This window comes from Sus scrofa, chromosome 4 (assembly GCF_054392235.1).
Source record: "Sus scrofa isolate SSC_HxYL_T2T_F1_AM1 chromosome 4, Sscrofa_HxYL_maternal_Yorkshire_Landrace_v2.0, whole genome shotgun sequence".
Lineage (NCBI taxonomy): Eukaryota > Metazoa > Chordata > Mammalia > Artiodactyla > Suidae > Sus > Sus scrofa.
Window position 1 is genome coordinate 4,233,998 of NC_139386.1, and position 16,136 is coordinate 4,250,133.

The window sequence follows — 16,136 nt, forward strand, 5'->3', positions numbered from 1 at the left end:
CACGTGTCCTCTTAATCAGTGCATATTATTCCATGACATGGATGCATCGTAATTTATATAACCTTTCCTCTATTTATGGCTCTCAAGGTTATTGCTAATTTCATTTGTTTTTCCCTAAAATCACTGAAGCAAAAATGCATGCGTGTGTGTGTGTGCATTTCCCCTTATGTGCTGTATCTTTATCTCAGTAGGATAGTTTATAAAAATTGCCTATCTTTGGCTGAGGAAAAGCACGTTTTAATTTTAATAGACTTTAACAGATATCACCAGTGTAGTTGCCTGAAAAGCATGGCCATTGCTGATCCAGGCAGCAGAGGCGCCCCCGGGCTCTGTAGCCTCCTGTTGGGCTTGGTCAGGACTTGTCCAGGCTGCCCTGGCCTCACGGTAGCTCGGGGACGGCATGGGTTCCTGGCTCTAGCAGGCAGGGAGTGACGCGAGCTCTCCCTGCAGGGGCAGTGGAGGTGGAGGGGTTTCTGGGGAGACCCTGTGTGGGCGGCCTGGCGGGTGAGAAGCAGCCGTCTGGCCCCTGAAGACGCTTATTGACGGAGCGTTGCCTCTGCTCCTGTCTTTTCTTTCCGTCCCCAAACCGCTCCCTTGTGAACACTTCTGCAGGGATCCCAAGGCCCACCCGGACCCCCAGGACTTCCTGGACCCCTTGGCGCTCCGGTGAGTAAAGTCGCTATCTGGAAGGGGCTCTGGTGCCTTCTCTTGGGGGGGACGCAGGCTTTCCCACAGGTCCCCTTCCTGCTCCCGTGCACACAGAGGGCCTCTGCCTTGCCCCCGCCTGCGGCAGTGAAGCATCCGTGTCCCTTCTTAGGGCAAAGTGGTGGGGTCTTAAAGGGTGTCTTGGGAGGAAGCTTAAATGCACATTCCCAGGACCCCATTCCCAGATAACAAAGCAGCAGACTTGTGTGGGACCCACGGATCTGTATTTCTACCCAGCAGCCTAGATGCTGCTGACCCTGGACCTGAGAAGCCTTTTTTGCCCTCCTGTCCAGTCTGCTGTTCGGGAACGGGGAGGAGTTTTTATTAAACCCCGGCCCCCAGCGCAGTGCTAGACGCATGGGATGTTCGGTGGGTGTTTGGCCACCAAGTGCCCGTGAATGAGGCCAGGAACACATGGATGCAGTGTTTCAGGAGCACAGTGGCTTCCTGGGCCTCTACCCCTGTTCCTTCCTGCTTCTCGTTAAGAAAGCTTGGAGCCGATCTCCAAATGGGAGAAGCAGCGTACAAGGTCATTTTCAAGCAAGGCGCTTGTGTTGCCTTGGGGGCATTTAAGACCTCTGCTCTCTGAGTTTCTGGCCAACACATTTGGATGGAATTCAGGTGGGACGCATGTCCAGCCCCCCGCAGGCCTCCGTGGTCCTCAGACCGCCTCCCCTCCGGGACAGTGTCCCATGGCCTGGTCCTGTGCTTCTCCGGGCATCAGAGATGCTTGTGTTGCTCCTGAAATCCACAGGTGGTCCGGGCAGTCCCCACCCCTGCACCGTCTTCCTCGTGGCGTGTCCAAGGGAGAAGAGGAAGGGCAGGACGGGGGACACAGGGACTTCACCTTGCACCAAAGACGTGCCCAGGCCCTCCGGCAGGGCGGGGCCCGCTCCCCAAGGGCGTTCCTGCCCAGGAGAAGCCGTGCTTCCCCGGCAGGGGGGCCAATGACCCTGCACACCTGAGGAGACATGGGCCTTCTGACCTCCTGCGCTTTGACCTGGGGCAGAGGCTTCAGGCAGAACCACAAGACTCTCTGGCAAACCAAGGGGTTGATGCAGCCATTCAGCAGGTCACTTAGTCATTCTACAAGCAGTTATGAACACCAGCAGCAGCCGTTCCTCCAGACCCTGGGGACACAGTGTTGAAGGGAGGGGGGCTCTGCCCTCCTGGGCTCACCTGTTGCTTGGGGGGGCGGGTAGCGGGCAGGAAATGTGTCACGTGGGCCGAGTGCTCTGGGGACAGAGAAGCCCGGTGAGGGGGTGGAGTGGCGGCGGGCGGGGCAGGGACCGCCCTTAGAGCCTGCGGCCAGAGAAGCCCACACCTCGCCTGACGTTTCTGTTTCTGTCACGTCTGCCCCCAGAGGGGAGGGGTTCTTAGCGTGGATGCTGGATGCTGCCCCTGAGGATGGTGGGGTGGGTGCAGGACTGGGCAGTGGTCCTGTTCCTGCAGCGGAGGGCGGGGGATGTGGCTGAAAGGGCCCAGAGCCTCACGTTCAAGGCTGGGGTCGCCCCTCCATTCCACAATCAGAGGGGACCACAGGCTCTGGGTGGCAGTGGGGTCTGACGCTGTGGCCACGTTCCTGCACTTGGCCTGGAGAGCTCAGGAACCAGGGTGTGTCCAGGTGTTGGCGGGAGGACCTGGGTCATCCAGGCCGGGGACCAGCCCCCGGAGCTGATGTGCACCCGGAAGGCGCCCAGGCCACTGTGCAGGGGAGACTCCGCCGGAGACAGCTCCTCCCCGCCATCCTGTCCGCGGGCCCCGCACGCAGAGCACAGAGAGGCTGGGGTGGGCTGCTGGCTACTCACCTTCCCTCTCCCACAGGGTCTCCAGGGAGAGCGAGGAGAAAAGGGAGCCCGAGGAGAAAAGGTAATTACAGCCTGATTCAGTCCCTGCAGCTTTCCATAGATGATGTGTGTGCGTGCATGCGTGCGTGTTTGTGTGTATGTGTGTGCGCGCATGTGCGTGCACATGTGTGCGTGTGTGACGGGCGAGGACCAGGGTGCCGGGCCACCCTGAATGTAAGCCCTGGCCCAAGAAGACTATGGGCTTGGTACCTGCAGGGGTTACAGTCCCCTTTTGCAAAGACAGAGTTTGAGGTTTTTCAGGCTGGGGGTTTTGCAAGAGCCCTGGGTTGAGACTCAGAAAATTCCAGCTGCTGTTCCGGACTCATGGCACTCCTGGCAAGTTGCATAGGCTCCCCGCCCCTCAATTACCCTGCCTCTCGATGGAGGGAGGGTTCCTGGTGACAGTTGTAGCCTTGGTGGCCCACACTTAGCCTCATTGGCCAAGTGCTGTGACCTGCCCTAAGCGGAGACTCAAGTTGCCATGGAGATGATGTGACTGAGGAGGGCTCAGGCTGGCCGTCCCTTCATAAGGATGCCAGCAGGTCACAGGTGGTCCTTGGATCAGATCCTTCCAAGGGGCTGAGGCCATAGAATGCTGGGGGCCTGGGGTGGCGGGGGCCTCCCCCGACAGCAGTGAGCCTCACAGTCTCAGGAAGCTTCCCCAGGCCCATTTGGGCACTGGGCTCCTTCAGATCCAGAGCTGGCGCTTGGCCTGTCTGGGCTAACTCACGTTCCAGACCCTTCTCCAGCATCTGCCCTCTTCCCTCTTCCTAGAGTGCGTGTTTCTCCAGCTTTAGAGGGAATTTCTAAATTATTAAGGTGTTTAACTTCAGTATATTTGTAAAATAGTGCAAAGACAGCCTCCAGGTGCAGCATCCCGCTACAACAGCAGGGACTACTTGGGCTCATTTTCTGTAGGACCTCACCTTCTTTTTTTTTTTTTTGTCTTTTTTGTCTGTTGTTGTTGTTGTTGCTATTTCTTGGGCCGCTCCCGCGGCATATGGAGGTTCCCAGGCTAGGAGTTGAATCGGAGCTGTAGCCACCGGCCTACGCCAGAGCCACAGCAACGCGGGATCCGAGCCGCGTCTGCAACCTACACCACAGCTCACGGCAACGCCGGATCCTTAACCCACTGAGCAAGGGCAGGGACCGAACCCGCAACCTCATGGTTCCTAGTCAGATTCGTTAACCACTGCGCCACGATGGGAACTCCGGACCTCACCTTCTTCCACACAGTCACACTAACATACGCCGTTCCGTGTCCGTCTTATTTGCTGTTCCTGGATGTCATATTTTAATCATAGTAGCTTAAGAAGCGAAATCTCTCACCCAGTGCTCATGAGGGCTTAGGTCTCTTGGTCCTTTTGAGAGATGTCCCGTGCTTCCGTGTTTGGTTACAGGCACAGCCCCTCACCGTGGCCCTCTGCTCCTTCCCCTTACAAGAGGGACGTGAACGTGACACTTGGAATAACTGAGCAGGAACACGGCACCATCGGAAAGGTGGCCCCCTGGGCTCTCTGGTTGCAGCAGCTTAATGCTGGGCATGGGAGGACTGGCCAGCTGGGGGCCCCAGGGTCTCTGAGGAGGCTGGTGGAGCTGAGTCCTCACGGGCCTGTGGGGGCAGCGCAGCCCCTTGGTGCACCAGAGCCTCAGTTTCTCATCTGCAGAGTGGAAATATTCGCCCCTTCCCCAAAGCTTGTTGGGAGATTGGATAAAATAACAGGATCAAAATGTCCAGAAGGTAACCGACATGGCCACAGACATTTGTTTCTTTCGGCCCTGTGTTTCGGGGGAAATTCAGACTGTACACTCAGAAGTTCCCAGGCAGCTGGCCTGCATTTGAATCCTAGTTCTGGGGCATGCAAGCCATGTGACCTCTGGAAAGTTTATTTAACCTCTTGGTCAACTGCCCTCAATGCTGAGAGTAACTGTTGCCTGAGGCCACTGTGAAGATCAAATGAGTGGATACTTGTAAATGCTCCCAACAGCGCTGGGCAACATATGCCATATTTATGGAGAGTGGGGGACAGAGAGAGAGAAAAGAGAAGATAAGTGGCGGGGGAGTTCCCGTCGTGGCTCAGCAGTTAAGAAACCCGCCTAGTATCTATGAGGGTGCGGGTTCGATCCCTGGCCTTGCTCAGTGGGTTAAGGATCCGGTGTTGCCGTGAGCTGTCGTGTAGGTTGCAGATGCAGCTTGGATCTGGTATGGCTGTGGCTGTGGTTTAGGCCGGCAGTTGTAGCTCTGATTAGACCCCTGGCCTGGGAACCTCCAAAATGCCAAGGGTGCGGCCCTAAAAGACAAAAAAAAAAGAAAGATAAGTGAGGGGAGCACAGCCCAGGCCCTGCGAGTTCAGCTTTAGGTGTGATCTCAGACTCGCTGACTTCCTCGGTGACTCGGGTGCACCAGTCCCTTCTCTGTGCCTCCGTTTTCCCATCTGTCAAACCAGAAGCTTGGGCTGTGTGATCTCTTGGGCTCCTTTCCAGTTCTTATATCTGATGGGTACTTAAGACAGTTTATTTCCTCACAAACCTCTCGATTTCTTAAATCAGCAAGAAGGAAGTTTCCATCTCCCCTTGAGACAGGTGCATCCAGCTGCCTGGCCTTGCCAGACATGGAGCTGGGCCAGAGAGAGGCAGTGCCCATCCATCAGCCAGGCTGGCTCCGATGGGGCCTTCGGGTGCAGTGGGCCAGCCTTGCTTTAGGCATTTTCCAGAAGATGCCTCAGAGACACAGGGCACCCTGGAGGCTCTGTAGGCACAAGGACCTCCTTTGATGGAGCAGTGAGGCCCAAATGGTTGTCCAGGGGCTACCAGGCTGGGGACAGTTGACAGACTGTAGGGTCAACCTAGTTAGTCCCAAAGAGAGGAGTCGGCTCACGAGGGTCGAAAAGGGGACGTGGTGGCCCCAGTTCTGCCTGGAAAGCCATGCTCCCCAGGCTTGGGGAGGGTGTGGCAGTCACGCTGCTGAGGCCCCAGGGAGGAAGTCGAGGGGGCCCTGCCCAGGTTCAGGAGAGGGAAGCCCAGGCCCCGGTAGCCCAGGTAAAATGGACAGAGCGCTGGCTTTGGCATCAGAAGGGCCGGCGCCCCAACCTGGCTGTGCCTCTGCCAGCTCTAGAACCTTCCACCGGCTTCCAGCCTCCCCGATCCCTGTGTTCCTTATCTAACATTTAGGGTCATGCTACCGTCTCAGGAGGTGGCTCTGAGGACCTAATGAAATTAGTTGTAAAAACAGACATGCGACTGTCACCCAGCAGGGACTCCTGGATGTTTAACAAAAGGGAGTGGGGCTTTGAAGGGACCTTGACCGCCTCCTAACACTGCCCCCAGCTGTGCTGCCCCCTAACACCGGCCCCCAGCGGTGCCTTACTGCAAGGCATCAGGAAGGCCATGGCCTTGAGTCTCTGTGGTTCTGGAAGGGCCAGCAGCTCTGTCCACCAGGACCTAGTGTTACGAGTGCTGGTTAACTGTCCTCCGTGTGCTGGGCACACAGAGGTGCATTCACTTGCTCATTCAGTTAAACCTTTACGGAGCAAGTGTCCCGTGGAAGGCACGCCACACGCCCCTCCCACGTTAAGTGTGCACACGGACACCAGATTTCAGGATCCTCGGGACTGCAGCCTAGATGGCCGGAGCTGAGGGCTTTTCACACTCTAAGTGGGGTGTGCTCGCCCCCTGCTGTCAGAGATTGAGAACAGCAGCAAGTGGTCTGGGTCCCCCCCACACACACCTGGCCTTTGCCACAACCCCCCTGGATGGAGGCAGTGAATACCGCGGCTTCCTCCTTTGAGCTGTGTGAACCAGGCTGGCCCTGAGACTCTGAGACTTGATTTCCTTTACTGATAGTGGGGACAGTCTCACAGGATTGAGTCACTGATGTGAATTTTAAACAAGTGTGGGTGCAGCCCCTGGTACTCAGAAGATGCCGCGGACACGGATTGATTCTGCTTAATTTGCATATAGAGGTCGCACTTCATATTTGCAGGTTCAACCAATCACGGACCAAAAATATTCGGAAAAACAATCCAGAAAGTTCCAAAAAGCACAACTTGAATTTGCCATGTGCCAAAAACTATTTACGAAGCATTTACATTGTATTAGGTGTTCCGAGAACTCTAGAGATGATTTAAAGTACATGGAGGATGTGCTCGGTCATACGCGAATGCTGCACATTTTACAAAAAGCACTTGCGCATCGTGGGTTTGGGTGTTCGTGGGGTCCTGGAATGAATCCCGCGTGGACACACAGGACTGACTGTACACACGCGTCCCAGTCAATTAAGGGAAGTGAAAAATCACCAGCGAGCTTAGAATTCTTTTAATACAGTCACTTTTTTTCTTTTCTTGTTTTTCATTATTTCAACCCAATGAGACCGTTGAATCCCAGAGCCAGCTAGACTCCTCCAGGGGCAGCGGCGTAGACAGAACCTGGATTAGGACTCCCAGCTCATACCCCGGTGTCTCCCATGACACTCCCCGTTGCCGGCCCCTTTCTCCCCGTCCCCGTTCCGCACAGCCACACGCTGTGTGCTCGGCCAGTGCTTAGTAGCTGCTTCCGCGTGCCAGGTGCTGCTCTAAGCGTTTTCCACGTGTCAGCTCACTCCCTCCTCACGTGAGCAGCCTGTGAGATAAACGTCAGCCGTATTGTCGACAGGAGACTGAGTCAGAGTCGCCAGGTGAATTGTCCAGGCTCACGCAGCTTGAGAGTGGAAGAGCCAGGGTTCCAGTCCCAGTAGTGAGGGCAGCCCAGCTCCGTGTCCTCCCAGCCCCAGGGCCCCGGCTGCCACTCAGCCTGTGCGAGGAATGGAGCTGGCCATCGGCTGGCCATCCTGTCCTCATTTGTGCTTGTGTGGTCAGTGCAGTGGTTCCAAAACCCAATGAAACCAAATATCAGCCGCACAAGACTAAGTGTCACGACTTTGATGGGATGTGCTGGCTCCAGTTTAAATGCCAACCCAGTCTTCCCTGTCACTTCCACCCACCTCCTATCCCAGCTGTGGCAGTTAGAGCCCCCGCTCTCCCCACAGCTGTCTTCTGTCTTCCTGCTCTGTCCGTGCCCCTGTCTCAGTCATCGTCTAGCTCGCTGTCTCTCTCTGTCTCCATCTCTCTCTGCCTCCATCACTGTCTAGCGCTCTGTCTGTCTCTGTCTCTGTCACCCCTCGCTCACTTGGAAATGCAGTGGGTGTTTATACTTACTTACTGGATGGATGAATGAATGGTGGATAAAAATGTGCCCACAGTTTGTGAACTGCATTACGAGCCCCTTGCGTTGGCCTTTTGAACCCCCTGGAGACCCACGCATGAGATGAGGTGTCTTTGTGGTTCAGAGAGGCTGCACGGTGTTCGCGGGTCACAAATAGGGGAAAAGAGCAGCAAAGAAAGAAATGTTGTTTCCCTGGCCTTTAACTTACTGTCCTTGGCCCCCAGGGCATGTGAGCTCTGGGCTGTGTGCGTGTCTTCGGCTCTGGTGTGTCTGAAGGAGCCTGTGCGCCGTGGGGCTTGGCGGGCACTTTGCCTGCCCTCCTTTCTATGGCATGGACTGCGAGGATGCCCTCTGCTCTTCACTTCTCTCCCTTCCTCCTTTTGCCAGGGGGATCGAGGCCTGGATGGATTCCCCGGAAAGCGTGGGGACACCGGAGAGCAGGTAGGTGAGCATGCTCCCGAGGGTGAGGTTTTGTCGGAGGACAGGACGGGGTGGGGGCCTGGCACGGGGCTCCAGGAGGCTTAGCCACCAGCCCCTGGCTTACGGTCACACGTGGACAACTCCACACCGTGGTGGAGGGATCCCAGAGAGCATACCACTCTAACTCCATTTGAACCCCAGCAAGATGACATGTGAGCATTAAGGCCAAGGCCAAGGCCACGGATGATGGCACAGGTTCAAGGTGATGTATTCATTGTAGTCCTGTCCCCAAGAGTGAGAGATCGCAAAGAGCCCAGGTGCTCATCAGTGAGGGACCTTGAATGAATCAGGGCTTGTAGATACAGGGGATCCTACGAGGCTGTGGAAATTAAGGCAGTGCCTCCTGTACTGATAGGATGGCCTGTAGGATCGGTTATTAAGTGGAACATAAAGGCAAGTGTAGAACCACCTGGGAAAATGCATGGGCAACTTGGGTAGACACGGACCATCTCTGGATGGACAGCCAAGAAACTAATAACCTGCTATCCTGGTGGCCTCTGCAAGAGAACCCCCAGCGGCTGATGGGTGAGACAAGAAGGAAGCTTTTTTTTAGGGCTGCACCTGTGGCACATGGAGGTTCCCAGGCTAGGGGTCCAAACGAAGCTGTAGCTGCCGGCCTGCACCACAGTCACAGCAATGCAGGATCCAAGCCGAGTCTACAGTCTACACCACAGCTCACGGCAACACCGGATCCTTAACCCACTGAGCGAGGCCAGGGATTGAACCCGCCTCCTCATGGGTGCTAGTCAGGTTCATTAACCACTGAGCCACCACAGGAACTCCCTTAAGTGTATTCTAATTGCACCTCTGGGATGAAGCCCTACAGAAATCACTCCTCCATGGGGTGAGCCCTGATGGGCGCACTGCCTTCCAGAGCCTTCCTTGTTCCTGTGGGTGGGGTGGCTCCTGGGCCCCTCCTCACTTCCCGCTCCAGTGGGAGTTTTCAGGGCCTGGACCCTGCGGAGTCCGCCCGGGAGGTTTCCTCGAGGGGGCATTGACGGGGAGGGGCCAGCTCCCTGGGACCTGGGTTTCTCTGCCTCATTACCGAGCCCTGATCCAGAGTCTGGGCGGCCGTTTCCCGCCTTCCTCGGCCCTGGACACTTGGCCACTCCCCAGCTCGCCCTAAGGACTCCACATGACATTGGCAGAAGGGGTCCTCCACCTTCCGCCCCCTCCCCACATTCTCTCTGCTGGCCCCTCGCATCCTCAGGAATGGTCCTTTGCTGGCTCAGGATGCCTCCTCCACTCTGCAGCACCAGCTCGAGTCCAAAGGGACTGCCTGGAGATGGGGCGTCAGGCTAGCTGAGGAGGCGCTTCCTAGCAGCACACGCGGGCTGGACGTCTTGTCTCGGGGGACCTGTGCCTTCTGGGAATGAGGCCAGGTACAGAGTCGGAAGAGGGTTGCCCCCCAGCCCGTTCCTTCTGCGCTAACCATCCACCTCTCTTTCGTCCAGGGACGACCCGGCGCTCCCGGCGTGCCAGGGCCCCAGGGAGAGAAGGTAAGCCAGGCTCCGGCGGGAAGGCCCCGAGGAGCAGGCGTGTGAGCTGAACACATCGGGGCCGGGGGGGTGTGTGCGGGGGGGGGGAGGGGGGGGCCAGGCTGGAGTTTAGAACAGAGTGCAGACGAAGAGCGAAGAGCGTTGGACGTGGGAACTCAACCTACCGGAAATTTCTGGTTATTGTATTTCAATATCTCTTCTACTCTAAGAAATAAAAACTCACTTAAGAAACAAACAAAAATCCCTATTATATAATGTCTAGACATATTACAATATTATGCTACCTATATGGCTTTTTGGACTAGGCAGAGTATGAACAAATATAAAAAAAAAACTTACCAACTCCCCCTCCTCTCCCTCCTGTTCTCCTTCTCTTTCCTCTGCAGCATTTTTTCTTTTTATCAGAACTATAATCTTGAAGATGTGCCAGTTATTTCATAAAGTATCATTCTACGGGTCATCTGTTTTGGAACAGTTTCCCAGCAAGGCTTAACTTGGTGCATTTGCTGCTTAGGGTTTCTGTACCTCAAATGAAGGACCTGTATGTAAAAAGCCTTGGCACATTGCGAAGTGCTAGGACAGTGTATGTGATGATGATAACCTTTGTAGGCGTTCAAGGTCACAGCGGAAACTAAGAAAGCGCACTGTGGTCTGGGTTATGGGGAGGGGGAAGACATCAGACCTTGGGTTTGAGAACAGCTGGGGAGGGACGGGAGCAGGATGAATCCAGCAAAGCCAAGGCAGGCGAGACCAGAGGCGCATCCCTGCTGCTCAGCATCACTGTAGAGGTCGGGTGAAGGTCACTGCCGGGCTCAGACGAGTCCCCAGAGCAACCTGAAACTAGAAGAAAAGGGAACGGCCGTTCTGACTCTTTACAGAAGGAGAGCGGGCAAACGTTGTAAATAAATAAATAGACCTACAGGCTAAAAAAAGCCTCCTTTCAGGAGCGGTGGCTGGAGAATGCTGATATCTTCCAAACTTTCTCACTTGGGCTTCCGTTCTAGCGGAGTTAATTATTCTCTGAGTATTTTTAGAGTTGAGACCTCCATTGTTATGGGATCCTAGTGTCAGGGTTTTAATGTATTCTCGCAGCTCCTTGACAGGAGATGTTAAATCCTAAAATAAGTAGTTTATTTCAAGTCACTAAGAGGGAATGATCCTTAAAGTTTGGATCTAGATGACAGCTCTTTCCCACCACCTCGCCCGTGTGTGTGTGTGTGTGTGTGTGTGTGTGTGTGTGTGTGTACGTATGCGCGCGCGCGTGTTCCATAAATGCCAACCTTCCACCTCATGGATAGAGGTTTGTGGCCCCTCCTTATTGAGAAGCAGCTGAGTTATCACCACTTATTACAATGAATGCAGCGGCATAGGAAGACAAGGGTCAAGGGTCATGGCATGATTTGGGGTGTTCGTTGGAAGAGTCAAGAAACCAGTGGTTCTCAGATGATGTAAGGCCTCCTAACTGAGTCTAAAAGGACACCAGTGGGACAAGTCTTAGATGCTTTAGTCTTTGAGAAAGTTGCTGGACCCCTTGAGCTGATCGAAACCCCCCTCGATTTACAGATGGGAGAGCAGAGGCCCAGAGAAGTAGGGTGTCTTGCTCAGGACTCCTCAGGGGCTACAGACCAAAGCATGTGGATCTAGCTGCCTGTAAGGCGATGCACCAGCTTGCAGTGTCAGGGGAAGCTCTCTTTGCTGTAGTAAGAGTGTTAGTGGGAGATCCCAATGTGGCTCAGCTGGTTAAGAACCAGACTTAGTGTCCGTGAGGTTGCAGGTTCGATCCCTGGCCTCGCTCAGTAGGTTAAGGATTCAGTGTTGCCATGAGCTATGGTGTAGGTTGCAGACGCGGCTCAGATCTGGCGTTGCTGTGGCTGTGGCGTAGGCCGGCAGCTGCAGCTCTGATTTGACCCCTAGCCTGGGATCTTCCATGTGCCGCAGGTGCAGCCTTCAAAAGAGGACAAGACAAAGAGTGTCAGTGGACTCACTGCATGGCCGTGTGAGTCATCTGCTGCTGGGTAAAATGAGGGTGAAATGGTTTCAAGCAGCCTCTGAGGGCCAGGAATATAGGAGCAGCACGGCTGGGCGGCGGCGGCTCAGGGTCCTCCATGCGCCATCACCAGGGTGGAGTCATGACATCTGAAGAATCCACTTCCACACTCACGCCCAGGGTGCTTGGAGGGCTCAGTGCCTGGGCCTCTCCGCCGGGCGGCTCCCAGATCCACTTCCACACTCACGCCCAGGGTGCTTGGCTCACAGAAGCAGCTGCTGCTCCCCCAGAGTGTGGGGTGAGTCGGCTGAGGCCGGGGCTGGGGGTCCAGAGGGGGCATCCATAGTCACGTCTATAACCTCATCCTGGAAGCCACACCCATCACTTCTGCTGTGAGCGCCTGGCCGCACAGACGGACAGTGGTCCGGAGAGGAGGCCAGGACGCAGGCTCTGAACACCAGGCGGCAGGGCCATCGTGGAGGCTGGCTACCCCGGTGGGTAAAATAGATCTTTGCCAAAATTCGATACCCAGGTGGTAGAAACCGAATGATGCAAGGGCAGACTCTTGGTCCTGTTACTTTTTTTTTTTTTTTGTCTTTCGTCTTTTGTCTTTTTTGGGGCCATACCCATGGCATATGGAGGTTCCCAGGCTAGGGGTCTAATCAGAGCTATAGCTGCCGGCCCACGCCACAGCCACAGCAACGCAGAATCCAAGCCAAGTCTGCAACCTACACCACAGCTCACGGCAACTCCGGATCCTTAACCCACTGATGGAGGCCAGGGATCAAACCAACAACCTCATGGTCCCTCGTCAGATTCATTTCCGCTGCTCCAGGACAGGAACTCCCCACCAGTTCTTTGACCTTGAACCTCGCTGGGCTTCAGTTTCTTCATCTCTAAGACAGGACAGTCTCTCAGGGGAAAAGATTTAGTCCATGTCAGGTCCTTAGAACAAGGCATAGAAACAGTATCCAATGCCTATTAGCGTTATATACATAAATTATCATGAATGGACCATAGGGTCTTAGTTTTCCTTGCTAATGATTTAACCTGTCAAGACGTTTCATCTCACCGTTTGTAAAATTACTTGTGCAGGTGATAAAACATGTGTTGATTAATTGATTTCATAACTATCACTGAAACTCACTTTGCATGGTGTAATGATGATGGTAAATGCAGCAATAAAGACAATAAAAATGAATGTCGTAATGAGACATTGTGACGATAAAAGGAGAAAGACGCAATGATAAACCTCAGAAGAATCGTTATTCAGCCACACCTAACCCTCTTTTTATCTTTCTCATCTGTATATAAGTATATATATGTTCCTATATGAATGTTTTATGTATTTCCGTATGTTTAAGAAACCACACCAAAAGGTGACTGTATAGTTAGGAATGTTACCGTGTAGTTTGGAGAGCCACACCAAGATGTTACAGTGTAATTCAGAATATTCCAGTGTGTAGTTCATTCAGGATTTTAGTAATACTGACAGTAGTATTGCCGAAGTATTAATAAGATGTGTGGGGTATAGGGAAGCAATACCGGGTTCTGAGTGCCTGGAGCTGGCCACATGTACATGTCATGGAAGTGTCTGGAGAGGATAGAAAGTGCTTTAAAAAGGCAGTGTGAGCACGTGTGTGCACACGCGTGTGTATATGGGTGCTGGGGCCGTGGAGAGGAAAAGCTGGAATGGAAACACGTTTCTGAGGCAGGACTCGATTATGACACGTGAGACAGAAAGCCAGGTCCAGTGAGAAGAACTGGCCCTCTGTACGTGCCACTCAGCTTTGCTGCGTAGCTAAACCTGCTCTAAAAAGTAAAGCTTCCCATTGTGGCTCAGAGGTAATGAACCCAACTAGAATCCATGAGGACATGGGTTCAATCCCTGGCCTTGCTCAGTGGGTTAAGGATCCAATGTCACCATGAGCTGAGGTGGAAGCTGTGGCGGAGGCCAGTGGCTGTAGCTTCAATTGACCCCTAGCCAGGGAACCTCCATATGCTGTAGGTGCGGCCCTAAAAAAAAAAGTAAAGTGTTTTTAAAGAGTCATTATGAAGTGAGATTTGAGGAAAACACCTGATGCCATGTAAAGAAATGTGACTTTTTCAAGTCTTGGGCAGCAGTGTGAGCATCAGAACTGTGACTGCAGCAGTTTGGGTGTCAGAGAAAACTGGCCCTGTCCATAAGATAGGACCTCAACGCAGGGTGACAGGTGTGCCTTGAGTCCTTCATTCTTACTCCTGGGCCCTAGGAGCTAATAGATGCTTCTGTATTTATTCAGCTTTGCCAGCTGATTCTCCAGGAGGTTTTGAACGTGTCTCGTGCTGCCCAAGCCAGCCTCTAGGGCACATGAAAAGTCGCATCTCCAAGTCACATGTGGGGACATTGGCTGTGAACAGTGTCCTTGTTTTTGTCTCTAGGGCACTAGAGACATAACAGCAAAGACTTTTCTGTTGGTTGAAAAATATGCCCCGTGTAGAACCAAGGTGTAGCCCACATTCTGGAAATCTGACCTTACAGCTGTCAGAGCCTGGGCGGCCTGGGGGGAGGGGAGAAGCAGATGAGAAAACAGAACCTCTGTAGAGCGTGACCTGTTGAAAATGGAGGGGGATCAGCACAGCCCTTGTGTTAGTTATTTGCTGGATAAGTGTTTCCTGATCTCTGACCAAGTGCTGAACCTTGGGCCTCACGCAGAGGATGCACCGTGGGTGTGGTCACTGCTCTCGCTGTGCCTGACACAGTGCCTGGTGGAACGGGTGCTCACTGTGCCTGATGCAGTGCCTGGTAGAGCAGGTGCTCCTGGGTGGTGGACCGAGGGATGCCCCTGAGCAGAGAAGTGCTGCAAAAAGCACCAGCCACATCCAAGCACTGGGCAAGATGTGCTCGTGAACAAAAACAAGGCTCCTACCATCTTGATGCAGAGATACGAGTTAGACACAGAAATGTACAGGAAGGCAGTAAGACCAGGCAGGATGGCATGTGTGATGGAGCACGGAGGAGGCGGCGGTCCTGAGGGCTTGCCTGGATAAACAAGGGCCTCGAAGGGGTGGAGAACAGCAGGGAAGGTGGTCGGTACACCCTGTTAGTATGAGAGTCTCTAGGTCCATCCATGTTGCTGCAAAGGGCATTATTTTTCATTCTTTTTATGGCTGAGTAATATTCCATTGTGTGTATATGTACCACATCTTCTTTATCCAGTTCTCTGTTGGTGGGCATTTAGGTTGCTTCCATGTCCTGGATGTTGTGAACAGAGCTTCTGAAGTGCTAGGGTGCATATATCTTTTTGATCTAAAAAATGATGCATATGAACTTATTTACAAAACAGAAAGAGACTCACAGACACAGAAAGCAAACTTATGGTTACCTGGGGGGAGAGAGGGGGTAGAAATAAACTAGGAGTTTGGGATTAGCATATACACGGTACTGTGTATGAAATAAGCACACAACAGGGGGGCTACACTGAAGATCTCATGATAGCCTGTAATGGAAGAGAATCTGTAAAAGAATATACATATACACGTGGTTGTGTGTAGGTGTGTACAACTGAATTAGTGTGCTCTATACCTGAAACTAACACAGCCTTATAAATTAACTGTTCCTCGACAAAAAGTACACTCTGTTGACAGGTTGCTCATTTCTCCGCAGGGCGCCGTGGGGCCTGCAGGACCTCCCGGGGTACCGGGCTCTGTGGTGAGTGGTGCTGCCACCAGGGGTTGGAATCGTGGACTCGGATCCTCTTAGGAGTATGGACTGGGGAGAGTTGTTGCCTCCGGGAATGGGGCGGGAGTCCGCGGGTGACGCAGGCTGGGTACAAGTCTTAGCGCACCAATGATGGGATAGAACCAGAGACGAGTCAGAAATGGCTGAGTCCAGCCTGCTGTGTGAGTCCCCTCCGGAGGGGAGCGAGGTTGACTGTGGAGAAAATGCCGCCGCCTTTGCTGACATCTGGTTTGTCCCTCAGGTGCAGAGAGAGGGCCTGAAGGGCGAGCAGGTGAGAGGAATGTGGGTCCTGTCGTGGTGGGGCTCTCGGGGGGCCGCAGAAATAGGAAGGCCACCAGCATGGGAGTGACCCTGCTTGCTGAACTCAGATGGAGCTTTTCAGAGATGGGTCAAGCTGACTCTCGGCTAGGAACGCACATCTCCGCCGAGTATCTCGGTCCTCGATGGGACCTCTGAAGAAAGCAGAGTCAGCAAAGGGACCCCATTGTGTGGAGGGGGGATTGTGGCTAATTCTTGTGTGGCTTATGTTTCCAGGGAGCCCCAGGACCACGAGGTCACCAGGGCCCACCTGGGCCACCAGGCGCTCAGGTAAGCCATCCTTCCCCAGCCCAGGTCTGCCCTGACACCTGTAGATCTGGAAGGTAATAGGCAGGCTCACCCTGGGCACTGCGTGGTGTCAGAAGCTCTCCCCAGCACCC

At 53.9% G+C, this 16,136-nt stretch overlaps 1 protein-coding gene across 1 annotated transcript in view; it reads left to right on the plus strand.

Annotated features, from left to right (window-relative positions):
* Window positions 1-16,136, plus strand: part of COL22A1 (collagen type XXII alpha 1 chain) — a 244,538-nt gene that overhangs the window by 92,681 nt on the left and 135,721 nt on the right. The window contains exons 15-21 of the mRNA XM_021088863.2: window positions 613-666; window positions 2,530-2,574; window positions 8,139-8,192; window positions 9,686-9,730; window positions 15,364-15,408; window positions 15,680-15,709; window positions 15,973-16,026. Coding sequence (XP_020944522.1) covers window positions 613-666; window positions 2,530-2,574; window positions 8,139-8,192; window positions 9,686-9,730; window positions 15,364-15,408; window positions 15,680-15,709; window positions 15,973-16,026 — 327 coding nt within the window. The remainder of the gene's footprint in view (window positions 1-612; window positions 667-2,529; window positions 2,575-8,138; window positions 8,193-9,685; window positions 9,731-15,363; window positions 15,409-15,679; window positions 15,710-15,972; window positions 16,027-16,136) is intronic.